General features: G+C 39.0%; 1 protein-coding gene, 1 long non-coding RNA gene and 1 other non-coding gene across 3 annotated transcripts; 1 reads left to right on the top strand and 2 right to left on the bottom strand.

Annotated features, from left to right (window-relative positions):
• Positions 1-1628: 1628 nt before the first annotated feature.
• Positions 1629-1701, bottom strand: trnam-cau (transfer RNA methionine (anticodon CAU)). Its single transcript has one exon. It is a non-coding gene; the product is annotated as a tRNA-Met (tRNA).
• A 6103-nt stretch (positions 1702-7804) lies between these two features.
• LOC148080362 (uncharacterized) lies at positions 7805-8821 on the top strand. The gene is made up of 3 exons (XR_015711349.1): positions 7805-7963; positions 8151-8270; positions 8462-8821. It is a non-coding gene; the product is annotated as an uncharacterized LOC148080362 (long non-coding RNA).
• slain1b (SLAIN family member 1b) lies at positions 8718-17323 on the bottom strand. The gene is made up of 9 exons (XM_087792039.1): positions 17000-17323; positions 15670-15803; positions 13772-13909; positions 13582-13698; positions 12003-12152; positions 10700-11053; positions 9990-10139; positions 9625-9913; positions 8718-9551 (listed from the first exon to the last, which is right to left on the bottom strand). The coding sequence occupies exons 1-9, from the start codon at positions 17296-17298 to the stop codon at positions 9476-9478; spliced, it is 1707 nt and encodes a 568-aa protein (XP_087648165.1). The 5' UTR covers positions 17299-17323; the 3' UTR covers positions 8718-9475.
• Between the last annotated feature and the right edge of the window lie 294 nt (positions 17324-17617).

Below are 17617 nucleotides of genomic sequence, written 5' to 3'. Positions count from 1 at the left end.
GATTATCAGTTTCTACACGATCTTTTACTTTATGAGGGCCATGTAAATAGAGTCAATGGGCCGCATTTTACACTTTGCGCAGGTCTGGTACATATGGATGAATAACAAAACCTCAAAGGGCAGACTATAACATGTTTATAGTTATCTCTCAGTCCTGATTTTTCACCAAAGCCTATGCTATTTCTGTCAAGGGATATTCGAATATTTTCATTTTTAATGAATATGTTGTAATTGTGATTGTTTGTCTTTTTACTAAAAATATTTTGAGGTTATAACATCTTGAAATTGAGAAGGGTTTTGTGTGTTTAACAGGTATAATGCAGATATAATGTTGATATAATGTTACATTGTGATGCAAACCTTTGTTTCATTGAATATGTTGTACTTTTTTACTTTTACCAGGGTAGGTTTTGGGGATTTTACTTTTATTCAAACAAGGTTTTACATTGTACTGTGAATAGCACCGGAGGCATGTCGTGTCTTCTCATGTGAGCACTGATGGAAAATGAAAGCAGGTATGGCAGTTGTTAAGGCTTGTTTGACATCCATTTCCATGTTAGCGTCAATATTATTGATACACACATGGCAAGTACTTGTGTGGGTGCCGAAAGTTTATTATGGCAAACACAAAACTGTATGACATTATCTTAGCTAGAGGCCTATGTTGAACATTTTTTGTTAATCCATAAATAAAGCCCTTAAAGTCAAAATATATTTGTCTACACTATGAAAGCCTACTTAAAACGCCTTTATTAGTATATATTATTGAACAAAATCTTCGAGAACAAGTGCACATAAGGTCAGTGTTTAAAATATAGTTTTACTGTTATAGTATAGTTATAGAGCCTGGAACTCCCAAAGTAAAACCTTTTAATTGAGACAGAACCTTCTCCATCAGGCCACCTTGACTTTGAATCCTCAAACTTCTGCTTTTGGCATTACTGTATATTGGAATGTACTGTATGCATGCATATACATGTGGGTGTACAGGCATTTTTTTCTTTGCACGTTGTTGCTCATATGGCCCTGGAACAGTGTAGTGTTGTAGATAGATAGAAAGATAGATAGATAGATGGATGGATGGATGGATGGATGGATACACTTTAGGAGCTATATAGGTTCTTATTATCATTACAAAATAAAGAGAGCATCAAACATGTAAACAGTAGCTACTTTGACACTCACTTAAAACAATAGCTGATGAGTTAACTGCGTCAGTAAAGGTCGGATTATTGGAATTATTGTTCTACCACATAAAAAATACCCTACTGTAGTCTTTTGTTCTGTGTGTGGAATTCAAAGATCAAGAGGTAAAGTGGTTTAAAACTGTTAAGTGTTTAAGTCATGTGCAGATATATGTTTATTAAGTATTAAATTGTCGTTGTTATTGTTGTTGTATTTAACACAGTTTGGAAGATGTTGTGTGGAAACCTGGCCAAGAGATGTCACTGTGGGGTAAATTTTGTGTTTGGTGTGTTGTGTTTCACTAGTATAAATAAAAAGTGAGGGCAATCAACGGGTTTTGTCTGTGACCTCCGGTGTGTCTCGCTGAAGTCTCCGTGGCGCAGGATTGACGCTCCCAAAAACAACATAATTCACTTGTAATCTACAGTAAATGAGAAAAAACATGCCCCGTGTGAGGCTCGAACTCACGACCTTCAGATTATGAGACTGACGCGCTGCCTACTGCGCCAACGAGGCGACGACCACTAACTAATCAGTTATCAAAAATGACATTATATAAAAGAAAATAAGAACACACTTTGCTAATGCTAACTTAAATGTTAGACAGCTTTTTAAAGTAAATTGTGTAGAATTAAGTTATCATTAGCAGGGGATGTTCAATTTACCGTGAATGGTCCATCGGTTAAAAAAGAGACAAAAACAAACAATCATTTGAAGACTTCATTAAAGTTAAAAACTTAAAAAAGAATCTACAACGTGTTGAATCGCAAATCTTACCCCTTTCTGATCACAGTTACGCGTTTCAACCACAATGTTCCGTCGTCTTATAAAATACACCTGCGGTTAAGACGGACACGGATAGTCCTCCAACAGATAAAAAGAAAAAAAAACTGACGTCTTTTGATGTGTCTTAATAACTCCTTAACTAAAAGTTCGATTGCCACCAACAGTGGGTAATCTATGGAGGACCCCCAATACCATGTTACTAAACTTGTTTTTTTTATTTCTCTTAGAAATCAATAATCATGCATTATTTCATAAACATTTTGTAAAAACTTCCTTACTACAACTAGGCGCTTTACAAATAACCATTACTTACTTACTAATATCACTTACTACAAAGGATCTTTATATCACGTTTTTACATAAGTACCTTTTTGAATTTCCCTTTCTTCTTGTTATTTTTGTAAATATGTTGGTGTATATATATAATATAGGGCAGATTTTTATTCTATTCTATTTAGATTTTTTCATTTTATTTTTATTTCTGGGTGTTTTTTATTTTTGTATATTGCTGTTTAAACCGAATTTCCCCTCGCGGGACAAATAAAGGATTCTGATTCTGATGAAAATCTTTATTTCCATGCAACACTTTGTAAAAGCTGCTTCATTACAACTATGATGGTCCCCCAACCCCTGTCACTTATACAATACCTACATATCATGTTACTATTAAAAATTTGGTCAAATTTCCCTCTGTATCATTTTACAGTCTTTAAAAAAAATAAAAAATATTGGACCTATTTATCTTGTACGTTCACACACTTGTATCTTACTACAAACTTGTTTATTTTTCATGCGGTACTTCAACTACGGCAGGACACTGTGAGAGGGCCGATGACATGAAAGGTTGCTTCGTTATCAGGGAACCATGTTCCCTACATCATACTAAAACAAAGATGGAGATAACATGCAATGGCCAGGTTTGTATGCATAATGCAACACATCTTCCACTGAAGTTTTCATTTTTAATTCTGAATGAATGTAAATCTGCAGCCAAGTCTCATTACAAAGAGTTTTACTATATATACTGCTTGTGGTGTAGTACAGTCTTTAGATCAGGTTCATACAGGAGGACTCTTAAGGGAGACAAGATGAATCAGAGGGGTTCACTCTGACCATAGATGGTCCTAACAGCTTGGCGGGGGAAAAGTTTGAGGAAGAACAGACAGAGAATAAGGACAAGGTAACAGCATAAACATCAGGAGTGATCGGAACAACTAGAAAAAAGAAAATTCCTCTGGGGCTTGTGTTGGGTTAATGAGGCTCATGTAGTGTTTAAACACATAACTATATTGATACTGTGTTGAATACTGACACCTAGTATATACAATAATATAGTTGAAGTAATTGTATTTAAGTATTTTATTTATTTATATTTCCATTGAAATTTAAAATACAATATATTTTTGTTACAGTCAATAAATAATGTAAACATGTATCATAATGTTAACATGTAATTGAATGTGTTGTGAAGGAGGATGCTGGTGGACTTGTGTCTTTTTTTCTTTTACAAATTGTTATATTGCATCGGCCGTTGCACTTTTCATCTGCTTGCCAACATCCATACGGATTTGATGCTAAAGGATTCCTAGAAAACGTCAAATATTAATTTTGGTGCATGATTCCCAAACAACAAAAAACAAACAACGCTGAATAAATGCCTGAAGTGGGTGCAGACGGTCCTGGCAGGGGCTCGTTTGCGCGTCCGATAACGGATGCACATTCCGCCTGCAGCCTAATGATTGCATCGATGCATTTTGAGGAACAGAGGAACCTGAGTGGTTTAAATCTGGGGTCAATAAGTGTTGCCAGGGTCAACACACTTGACGACTCCAGATTGGATGCAGAGTCTGTGACGCTTCAGGTGTTCATGTAAGGCTGTGTGTATGGCTGCTTGTGTACCCAAGGTTGAAGCATTACGCTTCACCTTTGACCCTGAGACTCGCCTCACCTCAGACGTCTCTACTGTAGCTGGATGGAACGGAGCAAACACAAGAAGTGCTTCTCCTATCGTGTTATACTGATGAGCTGTAAGTGGAGTCAAATCTGTCTTTAGAGAGGCCACAGGTACCCACACTGCTTCCCTCTCACACCCCTTCTTGGTGCTGCGTCAGTCCCAAGACAATTTACTTTATTAGTTATGGACGAGTCCGCCATGTTGTTCCTTTTGACCTGGGCTAGATTGTCTGCAGCGGGACTTTGTATTGCACTCCCAACACAGATGTACACAACGGCAAATTCTCATTAATGTAGTGACAGCCAAGTAAGCCTCCATGTTAACAGATGTCCACATGTCAGCTGTTAAACTCACCGCCACAGCTTGCTGTACTTCCATTTTCACTTGTTCCAGTTCCTCATGATGAAACTCAGCAGAGCCTCATCCAGCATCTGCTTCCTGGAAGCTTGATGGTTAAAAATGAGGTCAATAATAAAGTCATATAGAATTGTATAGCCAAGTTTATCCTGGGACTTCATTTTCATGCCTGGCCTGATAATGCCTCAGCATTCAGGTGCCAAATTTAGTGGTTTTATTTTATCCGACAGAAGCCCACTCCATAGGTAAGATGCCCAGGTAACTGCTCATGAGAACATCAATGACTTACTATTTATAAGTACTATTTGTTGTGCCTTCTTTGGTCCTCCACATTGCTGTTTTAATTCCGTACAGAACTTCTTAAACATTTTTTTCAAATTGTTATGTTAAGAGTGTCCTGTCAAAAATAGTTTGGGTGTCTTGAATTTTTTGACAAGATGTCCAGACGGACAAAAGTGTCAAAGTGTCCTTAATATTATTTCATGAACTTGACTTGAGTAAGTGTTGGCCATTGAAGTTCTATTTCTGTGCTGTCAGCGATCAGTTCCCCCATGATGTTTTTTTCAATTTTCTAATAATAATAATTTATTATTCCTTTCCCGTTGGTGGTTTTGCAATATTTACTCTTTTTGTTCCAGTTTCATGCCTAATCTTGTCTCTGTTTTCTTATGTCTGATTTTCCCTTGTTGTGTAACTTTTCCTTTAAAAGGCATGTCTGCCTTGGGCTATTTATGGAGCTAAACAAATAAATAATTGGCATTGCAGGATGGAAAAATACAAACTGCTTTAATTTTCAAACATGGACATCTGATTTTTTTTTACTTTTTTTTTTTTTTTAAACGTTATGACTTCTAAAAAGGCCAATGTGCAGCATGTTTCACCCCCTGAATAACTTGTACAGTACTCTGGTCCAACATATCTTTAGCTTGAAGCTTGAGTGAGGCAGAATATTCTTCGTTTTAACACTATGGTGAACATTTTTGCCATTTGTATCTTTCTGTACCTTTCCTGCTTTTCAGTCTTTCCTTCATCTCCTACCTTTTCTAAGTTGTGCTTCTGCAACCCATACTTCATCACTACAGCACTCTATGAAGTCCTTTGCCTCCTTTTCTTTCTTCTTTGTCTGGCTGACGGTACACGTTTTGACATTTTTTATCATCAAGTTGTTCAGTAGCATCAAAATCAGCTACGGGAACTTCCTCTGTAGTTGTTTTTCCTTTTTTTAAGAATTCCTTCTTCAAACCTTGTTGCACAAAGAAAATAAAAACAAAAACAATGCGTGCATTATGTAGGCATAAGAAACAACATATGTACTGTGAACCAATGTTTTAAGACCTTTTGTTACAGATCAAATGATTGCTTTAATCGTATTACAAACAGTAAACAAATTGCCTCCACTGAAAGAAACGAAAAAGACATACAGTTTCATTAAATACAGTACAGGTCAAATTTTAGGACTCACTAAACAGGCAAGTTCAAAGTTTTTGCAATTTTCAAGTCAGGCTAACCTTCATTACTTAAAGTAATGAGGGTCACTTGTTTCTCTTAATTTGACTGATAGATATAATATGAATTCTAAAAGTTGTCGCCTGTGTTTCAACCTGACTTCTGCACAACACAAATGATCGTCTATTAAAAAGTCAAGAAATTCCACAAAGTAACACAGACAAGACACACCTGTGAAGGGAAAACCATGTCAGGTGACGACCTTTTGAATTCATCAAGAAAAAGCTAAAAGTCTGCAAACATGATTGGAATAAAAGGTGTCTACTTGTTTGTTGAGTACATAATTCCACATTCATTCATAGTTTTGATGCCTTCAGTGATAATCTATGATCTTAATAGTCATGAAAAATAAAGAAAAAACATTGAATTAAAGGTTGTGTCCAAACATTTAGCCTGTACTGTATGTGATTTGTGTAAAGGGTTATAAATAAAGTCATTGTCAATTTCATGTTTACAATGGATAACCTGATGAAATATGTCATTACTTTTTAATATAATGTGCCTTTTAATTATATCACAATTCGTTTTCGTTTTAAAACGTACTCAATGTTTTACATGTAGCCTATTCGACTTTGTTAAACCTGATTAAATTAAATATTTCTGACCAGTTGTCCAAGGTTGATTAGTTTTTTGTTCAGTAATAATTTAAGTTAAATTAAAATGTCGCCATCTTGAGTCCAGTGCTGTGTGTCAAATCACATACTTCTCTTAGTATACTAGAAGTTAGTATGCATCAGGATAGTGTACATACTAACTAGTACGCAAATTCTCGACAGATAGTATGTCTCAAATCAGACACTACCGCTACACACTAACCGGAAATGACTTGACAGCGTCTTCTTCTATTTAACGATGGTTTCAACCAACTGTAGGAACGCTATCAACACCTGCTGGCAGCACGTTTTGCAAGTTTGGAAAAAGAAATAAAGAAATAATATGAGAATCTAAATATTCGCGAGATATTTAAGCTGGTATCCGCAGCAAAGACGTCTCATTCTCATACTGCTGCTGAAATTGTACCTGTAAGTATATTCATATATATGCGTATATATATGACGTATCTTCCTTTTAAAACGTCATTTAGATGGCGGCCGTTTAGGGTGGTTAGTGTCCATCGAACCATACTCAGTTTTGTGGGCGTGTTAGTACGCCAATTTAGTGTGCATGGAGCACTACATTTCGCATACTAAGAATTCAGACGCACTTACGCACTAAAAATACTTACTTTGAGTACGCTAGTATGCGATTTGAGACACAGCACATTAGAGGACGTGTTGCACGTGGCCTGTGTGTAGTTAAATTACAATTGCAATTGGTGGATTTAAATAATGCGCACATTAGCTGCTGTAATTTAAAAATGAAACACATGTTTAAAAAACCAAATGCAATACAACAATTTATACAATGAATGATTCAGATTTTCAGTTTCATTGCCCTTTTTCACTAGCTTTGCTTTTGGCAGTTTGTATTTCACTGACACCCAATGTTTTAAAAGAGGTGATTTAGAAAGTAAATTATAGGATTGAAAATATAAAAATCACTTTTGTTAAAAAAAGATTAATGCCATTATTGAGTATCTGTACTATTATATTAATACACATTTTTTTGGTTTTAGCATAAGTATAATCCACGACCCGACCTTGGAAGGCTCTGTCTTGTGGACACACAAAACACCACAAAAAACACAAACATGTCTGATTTGCTTCCACAGTCAACTTATAAGTAAAATTCTAGTTGATAATAAAAGGTTAAGGGTGACACACTCATACAGTCTGAAGAACACAACCAACAAAAGAAGAATCTAAAAATAGGAAAAAGTAAAAGTTTTAAAAGTGAATGAACAAAACCCAAAGATTATTTTTCTGTCTGTTGTGAGCTCAGCTGGTTGTCCATGTTCAAAAGCATGTTGTTAAAATCATTATATTTGTTTTTGCTGGGAAATCTTGTCACAACCTGTACTGACAAACAGTTGCACAACAAAAAAGTTTGTACTTTCCCATGTTGCTCAACCAACACGACAGAAGGCTCTTAAATTCACCCGTGCCACCGCTGGAGCTCAGAAGGTTAAAGAGAGAAATGATCATCTCCAGCTGACTTTCCAAGTTTCACAGAGAAGATTCAAAATGAAAGCCTCACAGCTCGCTGTCATCATCACGATCCTCAGCCTCAGCACTGGTAAGTTGATGAGTCATCCACACTTTTTCCTCCATTTACCTTTATGCGTGGTGTTCATTTTGTCTTTGGCGTAAAAGGTTCCTGCAGTGGCTGCTCAATGTTTAGGTTTATTTGCATCTGGATTCACTAACATAACATGTTAGAGAATTCTCTCGTGGGTCTCAATCTCATGTTTATGTTTCTACAGCAGCTGCTCTGAAGTGCAATCACTGTGTTCCGTCCACTGTTGGAGGTCGATGCACGAACACGGTAGAAAACTGCTCAAGACCAGATGACGTTTGTGCAGCAGTCGTCTGCACTGAGCCCAGTAAGTACATTGAATTAAAAACACTGACATGTAGATTATGAACAATACTCACGACCAACCATCATGATTGAATCCATGTTTTATGATGATATAAATACATACTTAAAATAAGCTCATCCAATTTAACAAAAGTATTTTTTGATGTGGTGGATGTCCAGTTTATCAGGTTATTATTCTTCTCACCATTTTAGGATACAGTCACTTCAAAAGGTGCATGAAGAGAGTAGACGCCTTCTCTATGGATTCCCTGGACTTCTGCAATGCATTCACCTGTACAACTGACAAATGTAACTAAAATTTTAAATGTAGCTCAATAAAATGGAAATGGTTTAGAAGGATTTTTTTGTATAAGATTATTACCCCTCATTTCAACATGTCTTTGATGTAGTACCATGCCCTCTTGCTAATGAAAAACTTTAAGAAACTCATGTTTAGTAAACAATCAGAAAGAATTTAGGCACATCTTTATTAAAATATGTATAACAGTTTGGTCACATGTACAAAGTGGCAGTGGATGTGAAATGTGTCAATAAAATGGAAAAACAAAAGTGTGCATTGTGTATGTGCAAAAGTGACATATTCCCCATTTGTATAAATGTGTAAAACATACGTATAAACTAGCAAGTGGACAAAAAAAAAAGATAACATCTGGTCAAACTTAAATGCATTGTGAGAATCACCTGTGTCCCTGTAGTGAGGCAATATAGTAAACAGACATTTTGGTCGAGATTTACAATCAAACTAACAATATTGCATTCATATAAATACATGTGAAGAGTGATTAAATTAACTTCATACACAAATAACTTTACTAGTAAACATTTTTAGCAGCACTGGAGTGTCAACATACCACTGTTTTAGTTAAAATAAATATATAAATAGACAAGATCATCTTGAAAAACTAGGAGGTGGTTAGTGTACCAGAGACCCGACTAGCCAGCATTTTATTGCACAATAGCAGAAGACAATACCGCCCTCTAGCGCCACAAGCATTTGGTGTGAAGCCAACCAACACACTTGGTGCAAATGTTCACAGAAATAAAAATAAATAACCCGCTTTCTCACGAAACACTGCATAGCGTTACATTAACAAGGATTCAAATTTAAAATATAGCCATGTCAGTTTTAGGTCAAAATGGCAGCCTATTCAGTTTCCTGCAGTGGTTCGTTGGTCCCACAAGCCTGCAGGGGGTGCACTTTGTTCATTAGTAGCAGCCGTCTCTCCAGGAGTTATCCCGAAGTGCACTGAAGGTGGACAAGCTCTTAGGTGGAATCAATAGACTAAAAGACAAAAAAAAGGACAGTTGTAATACACGTCTTCTTGAGCCAGGGACATGACAGACAGAACTAGTACCTTCTTGTTTGGTGGGTCAACTTTCGGCGAGGAGTAGCACTAGTGGTGCTGAAGAAAGAGGCGGGGCGCGACAGGCTGCAGCGAGTGGTGGGGGTAATGAATGTGGGCGCAGCGCCACCTCCAGGAGATTTACCCAGCATGGGGATCCCACTGCTACTTAGCGACTGTAGGCTGGTGGACGTGGTCACGGAGCCCTTGATGGTGGGACTGACGTAGGCGGTGGCTTTGCGAGGCTGCTGTGACAGTGAGCTGAAGTTACCCACACTGTGGACCCTGTGCTGCAGCGGGTCTGAGGCGACACGGGAGGCTAGAATCACTCAGTGTTCTTGGGGAATTCAAAGAACAAAGACAACACTGACACTTACTGGACGGTTGCAGGCGGGCGTAGCTGCTGGACGAGTCGAAGCTCTGGCTGTTACGAAGCAGAATGGGCGAGGAACTGGGAGATGTGAAAACAGGCACACTGGACACACTGGGGGCCCTGAAGAGGTTGGGCATACTTCTCCCCAGCTTATCTGTGGTGAAGGAAATAACATTTTTAAAATGTTAATCTTAAAAGATTGTGCCTGATCCGTGTGCCCACCTGTGTTCGCAAAATAACTCAAAAATCTAAATCAATGAAATTCTTAGAAAATGTTGAATATGGGAGATTAAAAAGACTGTTACACTGGTATGTTCTGAATGACCATCAGAAACATTTTGAGCCCTTTAAAATTCCAAATGCTTCAAAGTGTCATTATTTTCAGAGTCCACTAGATGGCGGCCTCTGCACAATTTTCCTTTGATTTTAACAACCGTTTTAATGGAACATCACATCATTTTTAAACTGCTGATGCCACCTACTGATCTCTAAACGACACGACACTTCTTCATGAAGCTGCATCAGCACATCACTAAAAAGAGCAGCTGGATGTCCTTTAGTGTTTTTATACTCAGACGTGTTTATTCACGCCTGCACAGTTTTACATCGTTCAATAGTTACACTTCGTTGATTCAAAGGCCTGTGTAAACGATCAAAGTTATATTTTAAGGATGTGATAGAAGTGGCCAAGTGTCATGAGCAGAGTGTTCTCACCTGAGCCGGGTCGGAAACTGCGCTGCTCTCCAGCGCCGCTCGGGCCCTGGAGCGGACTTTGGAAGTGTTGTTGAAAGCTGAAGCCACCGAAAGGGTAGGGCGGAGTGGAGGGACTGGACGGGGGAGTGGAAAGAAGACTGGTGCTTCTTTGCCAGTCTCGGATGCTGGAGAAGGTGTGGGAGTGCGGCAGACGGGTGAGGCGCGGCTGTGGTGGGGGCAGGAAGGCGCACTCTTCGTCCTCCTCCTCGTCGTCGTCGTCCTCCTCCTCCAGGCCCAGGCCTGCACTGTGCTGGAAGGAGAAGCTGCGCTGCTTTGACGGGCGGGAGGATGTGCTGGCGTAGTCCTGTCTTAGACCTGAGCAGCCAAAGATGAGCGCCAGCAACACACACGCACACACACACACACGTCACCTTGTAGGATTAATGAAGCTGAAGTAGCGATGAGCTCTGAGATCTAGTGACCAATGTTAATTTGTTAGGAAGGAGGGAAGCAACACGAAGCGAGACATCAAAAATCAGAACCAATCAACCAATATCTCGGGGCAACAATACACATTCTTGTCTAGATTTGTTGGCTCACTATCGATGTGATTTCATAAACAGAGGACAAACCACAAACATTTAATTAAGGGAGCCCTATCCTGCCGAGTTCAAAACTCTGGGTTGACCAACTGCAGGACAGTTTCAATAAACCCTCAATTTCATTGTACATGGAGCTTGTACATGTCTATACGGAAGAAAAACCTTATGGATTGAAAATCATCTGCTCATTTCGGCTACAGGTACGTGCATACGTTATAATGATAGGTTAATGAGGCATCATGATACAGCGACACAGCTGATGCTGTATCATGATACAGCGACACAGCTGATGCTGTATCATGATACAGCGACACAGCTGATGCTGTATCATGATACAGTTTCTTCATTTTAAAAGCCACTAGATGTCACTCTTTTCATTATAATATGTGGCTCTGATCTACTAACTCAATGAAACCTGGCATCATTTTCAAACTGAGTGACATCTGGTGGCCTTTCAAAATTAACACACTGCATCGAACAATTGATGCTGTATCATGAGGCCTCATCAACTACTAGATACACAATTTTGCAATCGTCTAGTGCATATTGGAAGTACAGAGGCTTATTGGCAAATTTGAATGTTCTTTGTACGCTACACTTTTGTATGTCTACTTTTGATAATTACTTTGCATTAAAAGCATTTCCTTGCCATGTTTTCTTCTTACAGTACTGCATGCTCTAGTTGTGTGTACTGTAGACAGCATGTACAAAATCCAACTTACTCTCCTCTTGAAGTCGAGCCATCACCTGCACATCCGTCATGTCCTGCAGTTTGTAGCCTAGATCGACAGAGTCATCGTCCAGCTCAGAGGACCCCAGATCACTGTCAACCGAGGACTCTGGACTGAAGAGTGAGTGTCTGAGACCACACCCTTGAATGACAAGGAGAGTTTAGATGAATCCACTTCTCTCTGTAGCCACACGACAAGAGGATCTGCTTCTGCCTGCAGGCCCAGTCTTTTATAAGGTTTGTCTCACAAACGGATGACAGCATCACTCAACACCTGCTTCCTGACACTTCCATTTTACAGTGGAAATATTTACACACTAAATCATTGACGTTAATGATTCCCCTGCTTTCTTATAGAGCAGTCACTTCCAAGAAAAGTTCATTTAGCCTTTTAAGACATAGTTTTCATTAAAACGATTTCCATGAAGTCAAAAGGAAAATTAAAATAATACTACCAGGGTCACAAATAGTTCATTACATTTATCAATTACATTTAATAATAATAGATTTTTATTTGTATTGCACTTTACATTTGGTCAACATTTGTTACATTTATGAAAAAATAAAATGAATCATATTTGCCGACGACAAAAATTTGTACTTCTCTTGGAGAAACTTGGAAGACCTTCTGCACAATGTTGAGACAAAATGTGGTTTAATGTAAATAAATTATCCCTTAACCCTCGTGTTGCCTGAGGGTCAAGGTGGCCTTGAAAAGGTTTGGGCAACCAAATTTCTGTGGGTGGCAAATTATCATGAACTTATTTGGGGAAAAAAATGTTAATTATGTAAAGGGAAAATCTTAAAACCAATGCAATTTTGTTCAAAGCAAAATACATGTTAAATCACAAAAGTCTAAAACATTCAATTTTAATGATAAAGGACATATTCAACTTACCGTGTGGAATTATGGGGATGCATGTTTAATTGATGAAATTTACAACCCATATAATCAAGTCAGATATTAAGATCATACTGATCTATTATTTATAAAGACTTGGTTTACTATAAACCATGCAAATTATTTTGAAAGCAAAAAAACCCCCACTACCAAACAGTGAGCATATGTTTTTCATAGAGTGTGAGAGTACAGACGAGCTGAGAGATGAAGATGCATTTCATTTAAAAGGGGCTCAGCTCTGGAATACTGCTGATCTAAAAATCAAATGATGATTCATTTGTTAGATTCAAAAACATATGTGTATTTACATTTGGGAGTTTTATCTGAAAATGAAACATGGGAAATGATGTAGTTAGTATACGTGTGTGTGTTTATGCGTGTACATGTTATATAGAGTAGCTCAAGTTGTATAGTAGGTGGACATTAATAGGCTTAGCTTCTGCCCGAGCCATTTTCAGGCAAACTTTGAAGAATATAATATTACTGAATTACCTACAGAGGCATCTTTGTAGAGTATGATCACCTTAACCCAAATTATTCGTTATCGTTAGACACAAAGGTAATTGAAAAAGCAAAGAGGGCTCTTGAAGAACTGAAGCCATTCCGAAAGCTTTACATGGAGATTATTCTAATTTTATAATTGTGAGAAGAATATGTCTCAGGAACTCACGGCGTGTTGGGTGGGGGAGGAAGGTTGGTATCCTCTCGGTGAAGGCGGGTGTGTCCTTTCCTACAGGACTCACAGTCCGACACAAGTTGGTGTGGAGTGGAGAGGAGAAGAATGGAGCTGGCGGAGGAGAAAGCTAGAGTTAACCAAGTACCATGTGTAAAAGCCAGAAGGATCATTCTTAAACTCTGACCATGTCTTTCTGCAGACTGTGGTGTGGAGCAGGTTTTGGTTGTGTGTGAAACACTGACAGGAGAAGCTCCACTCAGTCGACTCAGAGAAAGACCCGGAGACGAGGAGGGATTAGACAGCGAGTCGCGCCACCTGGAGACTAAAGAATGAAAGCCTGTTCAGTCCAGGTGTCAATAATCTACATTAAAAAATAATTGTGCACTGACAGAGTCAAGAGGTGATGGTCAACTGGAATACACTGCACCAATGTCTCAACTTCCAAACTTGTGTCCATCATCACTGTCAACAGTGTGTGTTGTGTGTCATAGTAGTTCAAAATATTGAGTATAATTCTATATTTCTTTATCATCTTTAAATAGAAATGGTGTACTAAACTTAGAAAAGTAAACTTAAGTAAAGTCATCCAAACTGATACCAGTCGTCCATCTGTGTGGCCGACACTGACATCACCTCTGTAAGTGGTATAAAGAAGTAATTCACAACAAAACAACGCAGTACTGTTCATGCGGCTCACCCTGGTACCGTGTCTGGCACCAGCAACCATTTGTAGACACAAAGAAAAGCAACAGAGTTTACACGCTAGTGGGTTTAATTGAGGCCTACTGACAACAGGAATTGAATTTGCCTCACACCTGTCAATGCAGATATTAAAGACACTCTGATGAGGTGTTCAAGTATACTGTTTCTATGGCAACAGAATGTGCGGGGGACGATGAGTGGGCTGGCAGGTCTGTGCGAGGATTCTCAGCAGATGAAGTGATGCTTGGGCAAGACAACTGGATGAATCTGCACACACTGATGCCCCCTGAACGCGTTCCTTCTCGTGCAGACTGTAGATTTTCTTATGCGCCTTCGATTCAGGCCATAGTTTGCCAACCAGCTGTGAGCTACACCGTCACAGTGACGCGTGTAATCATGCAGTGCGGCGCTCATGACCTGCTTAAAGCTAAAATGTGGACAGATTAGAGTCACGGTGACCCCAGTGGGGTTAGAAACCCTGACGCAACTCTGACCCGCTGAGAGTTACCACCGGAGATCTACAGTTAAGCCTTTAACATCAGTAATTTCACTAATGATCTCACGCACATGTTTGACTATATAAGCAAATGATGCGATGAACCCAATTCAAAAGATTTCAATTTCAGCCATAAATAATGAAGCAACAATCAGGCTTGTAGGAAGTTGAAGCTTAAATCTCTACACATGCTGATCAAGATAAAAAATATATATACACACACACACTTGGATCAACTTTAGATCACCAGGAGAAGGTGACACTGTGTTTTTCAACCAGGTGCTGCAGATGACAATACTAGACCTTACTGAAATGTTATTGCAAATATCCATTCATTAGGATGTTACTATATTTAGACAAACTGAAAAAATTACATATTCCAACTGCAGAAAATAATAAGATTCCTTGTAATAAGATTCCTCCTTATTACATAAGGAGTTTAAAAACAGGATCTGAAAAACAAAACCTCTGTGATCATATGAAGGTAAAACAGAATACTGGTTAATGACCGTTAAACGAAGACATCTAAGCTGCTGAAAATAGATGGCTGCCCACTAATCTGCTGTCCTCACTTGCACTTTAGTCCCTGGAGTCAGTCGCAGCTACTGTGAATGAAATAGTATCTACATAGTAAACAAGAAGTTAAGATACTTGAGCCAAGCTCAGACAAATCAACGGTCAGATCATCAATGCAAGCAACTTTTTAAAGTAAAAAAAAGAAAAAAGAAAGTACAAAGAAGTAGTTACATGTATGTTGCAAGTTTGTCTTCTACACAAGTCATTGAAATTATTAGTAAAATTACCTGGGAAAACATTAGTTATATTTGTGGAAATTAACTGTATTAACCTCACTAAACCTATTTTTATGCAGTGCAATTCATTACCTTGTTCAATCCGGAGGGACAGTGAACGCCTCGCAGCCTCCACTTCAGATTTGGGGGAATCTAGAACCTGCCTGCACCACTGCAGTGGTGTGAGGTCATTGGAGCTCCCGCCAAGTTTGGATGGCATGTACAACCTGGGAAGACAGATTTCAACATTTATTGATAGACATCAAACAACAGGGCTTTGCAGTGTAAAATACAATATATCATATGTTCCTCATCAAGTATCTTAATATAATGACTTGTTCAGAGTCAAACACATTCTGAAAAACGATGATTTTAGGTCATCGAGGACAGGACACAAGATAAGTGTCAATAATTTCAATCCTGTCTTACTCAACTCATCTGCACATTAAAGTGATAGTTCCAGTTTTATATTTTTCCAATCACCCTCATGTCGACCTAGGAGTAACTGTTTTTATTGAACATGAGGTTCAGCAGAAAATGAGTGAAATTAGAATATAGGGTGAACTATCATTTTAACCATCGAGAGCTTGTTTTTTTTCTCACATTTGTTATACCAAAAATTATAACTACATTATTTTACAGGTTTGAGTTTTTTTTTTACCCAGAACTAGATTTTTCTGTTCCTTTCATTTTTAACCTACACAAGTTGTAAACTTTCTAAAACACTTTTATATTTTTTGTTTAAACCTCTTTGATCACCCTCTTCTGAGTCGAGTCCCAGAGGTGAAGGTTTCTGTCCGAGCAGATCAAATCATCATGACAACCCTGAACGCACTTCCACTCACCACGACACATGCAGGGAGCTGAATTATAGATCAAGAGCTCCCCTGACTTCAGGTGGATTCATGAGCTGCTAACAAGAGAGTTTGCATTGATATAAGAATATGCTGCTCAAATAATCCACATCCTCTGTAACTAAAGCACAAAGAGGAACCATTGAAATGGTAACAAGAGTAGATCGATTGACTTCAGTGAACATGGGGTTTCAGTTTTCACTATTTAGAATTTCCAAGTGAATCCATTTAAGGATCAGAGCAGAATGATCAAGATTTCACACCCCTGTGTCTCAGGACCATCTTGTAGTATTTATTTTTCAAGAAGTGATGAGAAATCCATCTTCTGATTTTAAAAAGGTGAGTCAAACACAATTTTGCTGGAAGAGACTTAAATAATGAGTGAAATATTTCGACATTTAAACACACAATAGCATCATGGAACTGGGTGATGCTAAACATAAAAATATGGGGTGTTGCTGTGACAACAGGCCTTGGATCATGGAGTGATCTGGTCCAGTCCACACACATACATACATTCACTTCAACACAAGAATTCGAAGCAACAAATGGTTGAAAAGCTCACTGACCACGTTTCATCAGACTCCTCCGACGAGCTGTCCAGGTCCAGGAGCTCCAGGTCGTCCAGCACCGACGCCTCGGACCCGTCCTCCGCTCCATCCTCCCCGGAGAGCGGCGGGGGTCCGCGGCCGAGCAGGGGTGGCAGGAGGCCGGGGAGCTCGTTGGCTCGGCTGCGGAGCTGCTGGTTCTGTCGCTCCAGCTTGAGGACCAGCTGCTGCAGCTTCAGAACCTCCAGCTCGGCGTTCAGGCTGTTGCTGTTGCAGTCCACCCGCGGCATCATAGCGCGGCGCAGGACGGCGGCTTCCATGAGATGGACGCAGACGATAAATCACGATACGGTACCGCAGCTCGCTCCGGTGCAGCCCGCCCGGTACATGGCGCTTTAACCGGCGGGGAGATGGTTCTGAGTGAAGTGTCGCTCCCGCCTCTGACGCGCTGCAGGCCCCGCCCACCGGCACTCATCAGCGCAGGTACTCACCTGCCGCACTTTCTAAGGAATTGACTTTTTTTTACTTTAAGAATAAATGAAACATTTCTGAAATTCAAAAGTAAAATACAAAATTATATATATTTATTAACTCTTTCGAGTTCTTAACTTTAAACACCCACAACGCATTTTGTAGTTT

This window comes from Callionymus lyra, chromosome 5, assembly GCF_982586985.1.
Source record: "Callionymus lyra chromosome 5, fCalLyr1.hap1.1, whole genome shotgun sequence".
Classification (NCBI taxonomy): Eukaryota; Metazoa; Chordata; class Actinopteri; order Syngnathiformes; family Callionymidae; genus Callionymus; species Callionymus lyra.
This window is presented reverse-complemented; position numbering and strand designations above follow the sequence as displayed.

Coding starts and splice junctions, on each gene's coding strand:
- slain1b (XM_087792039.1), bottom strand. CDS start 17,298: ATGGAAGCCGCCGTCCTGCGCCGCGCTATGATGCCGCGGGTGGACTGC. Junction 11,054..12,002: donor GGCTCGACTTCAAGAGGAGA/GTAAGTTGGATT, acceptor TTGGCTGCTCAG/GTCTAAGACAGGACTACGCC. Junction 10,140..10,699: donor CAGTTTCCGACCCGGCTCAG/GTGAGAACACTC, acceptor CCTTCACCACAG/ATAAGCTGGGGAGAAGTATG.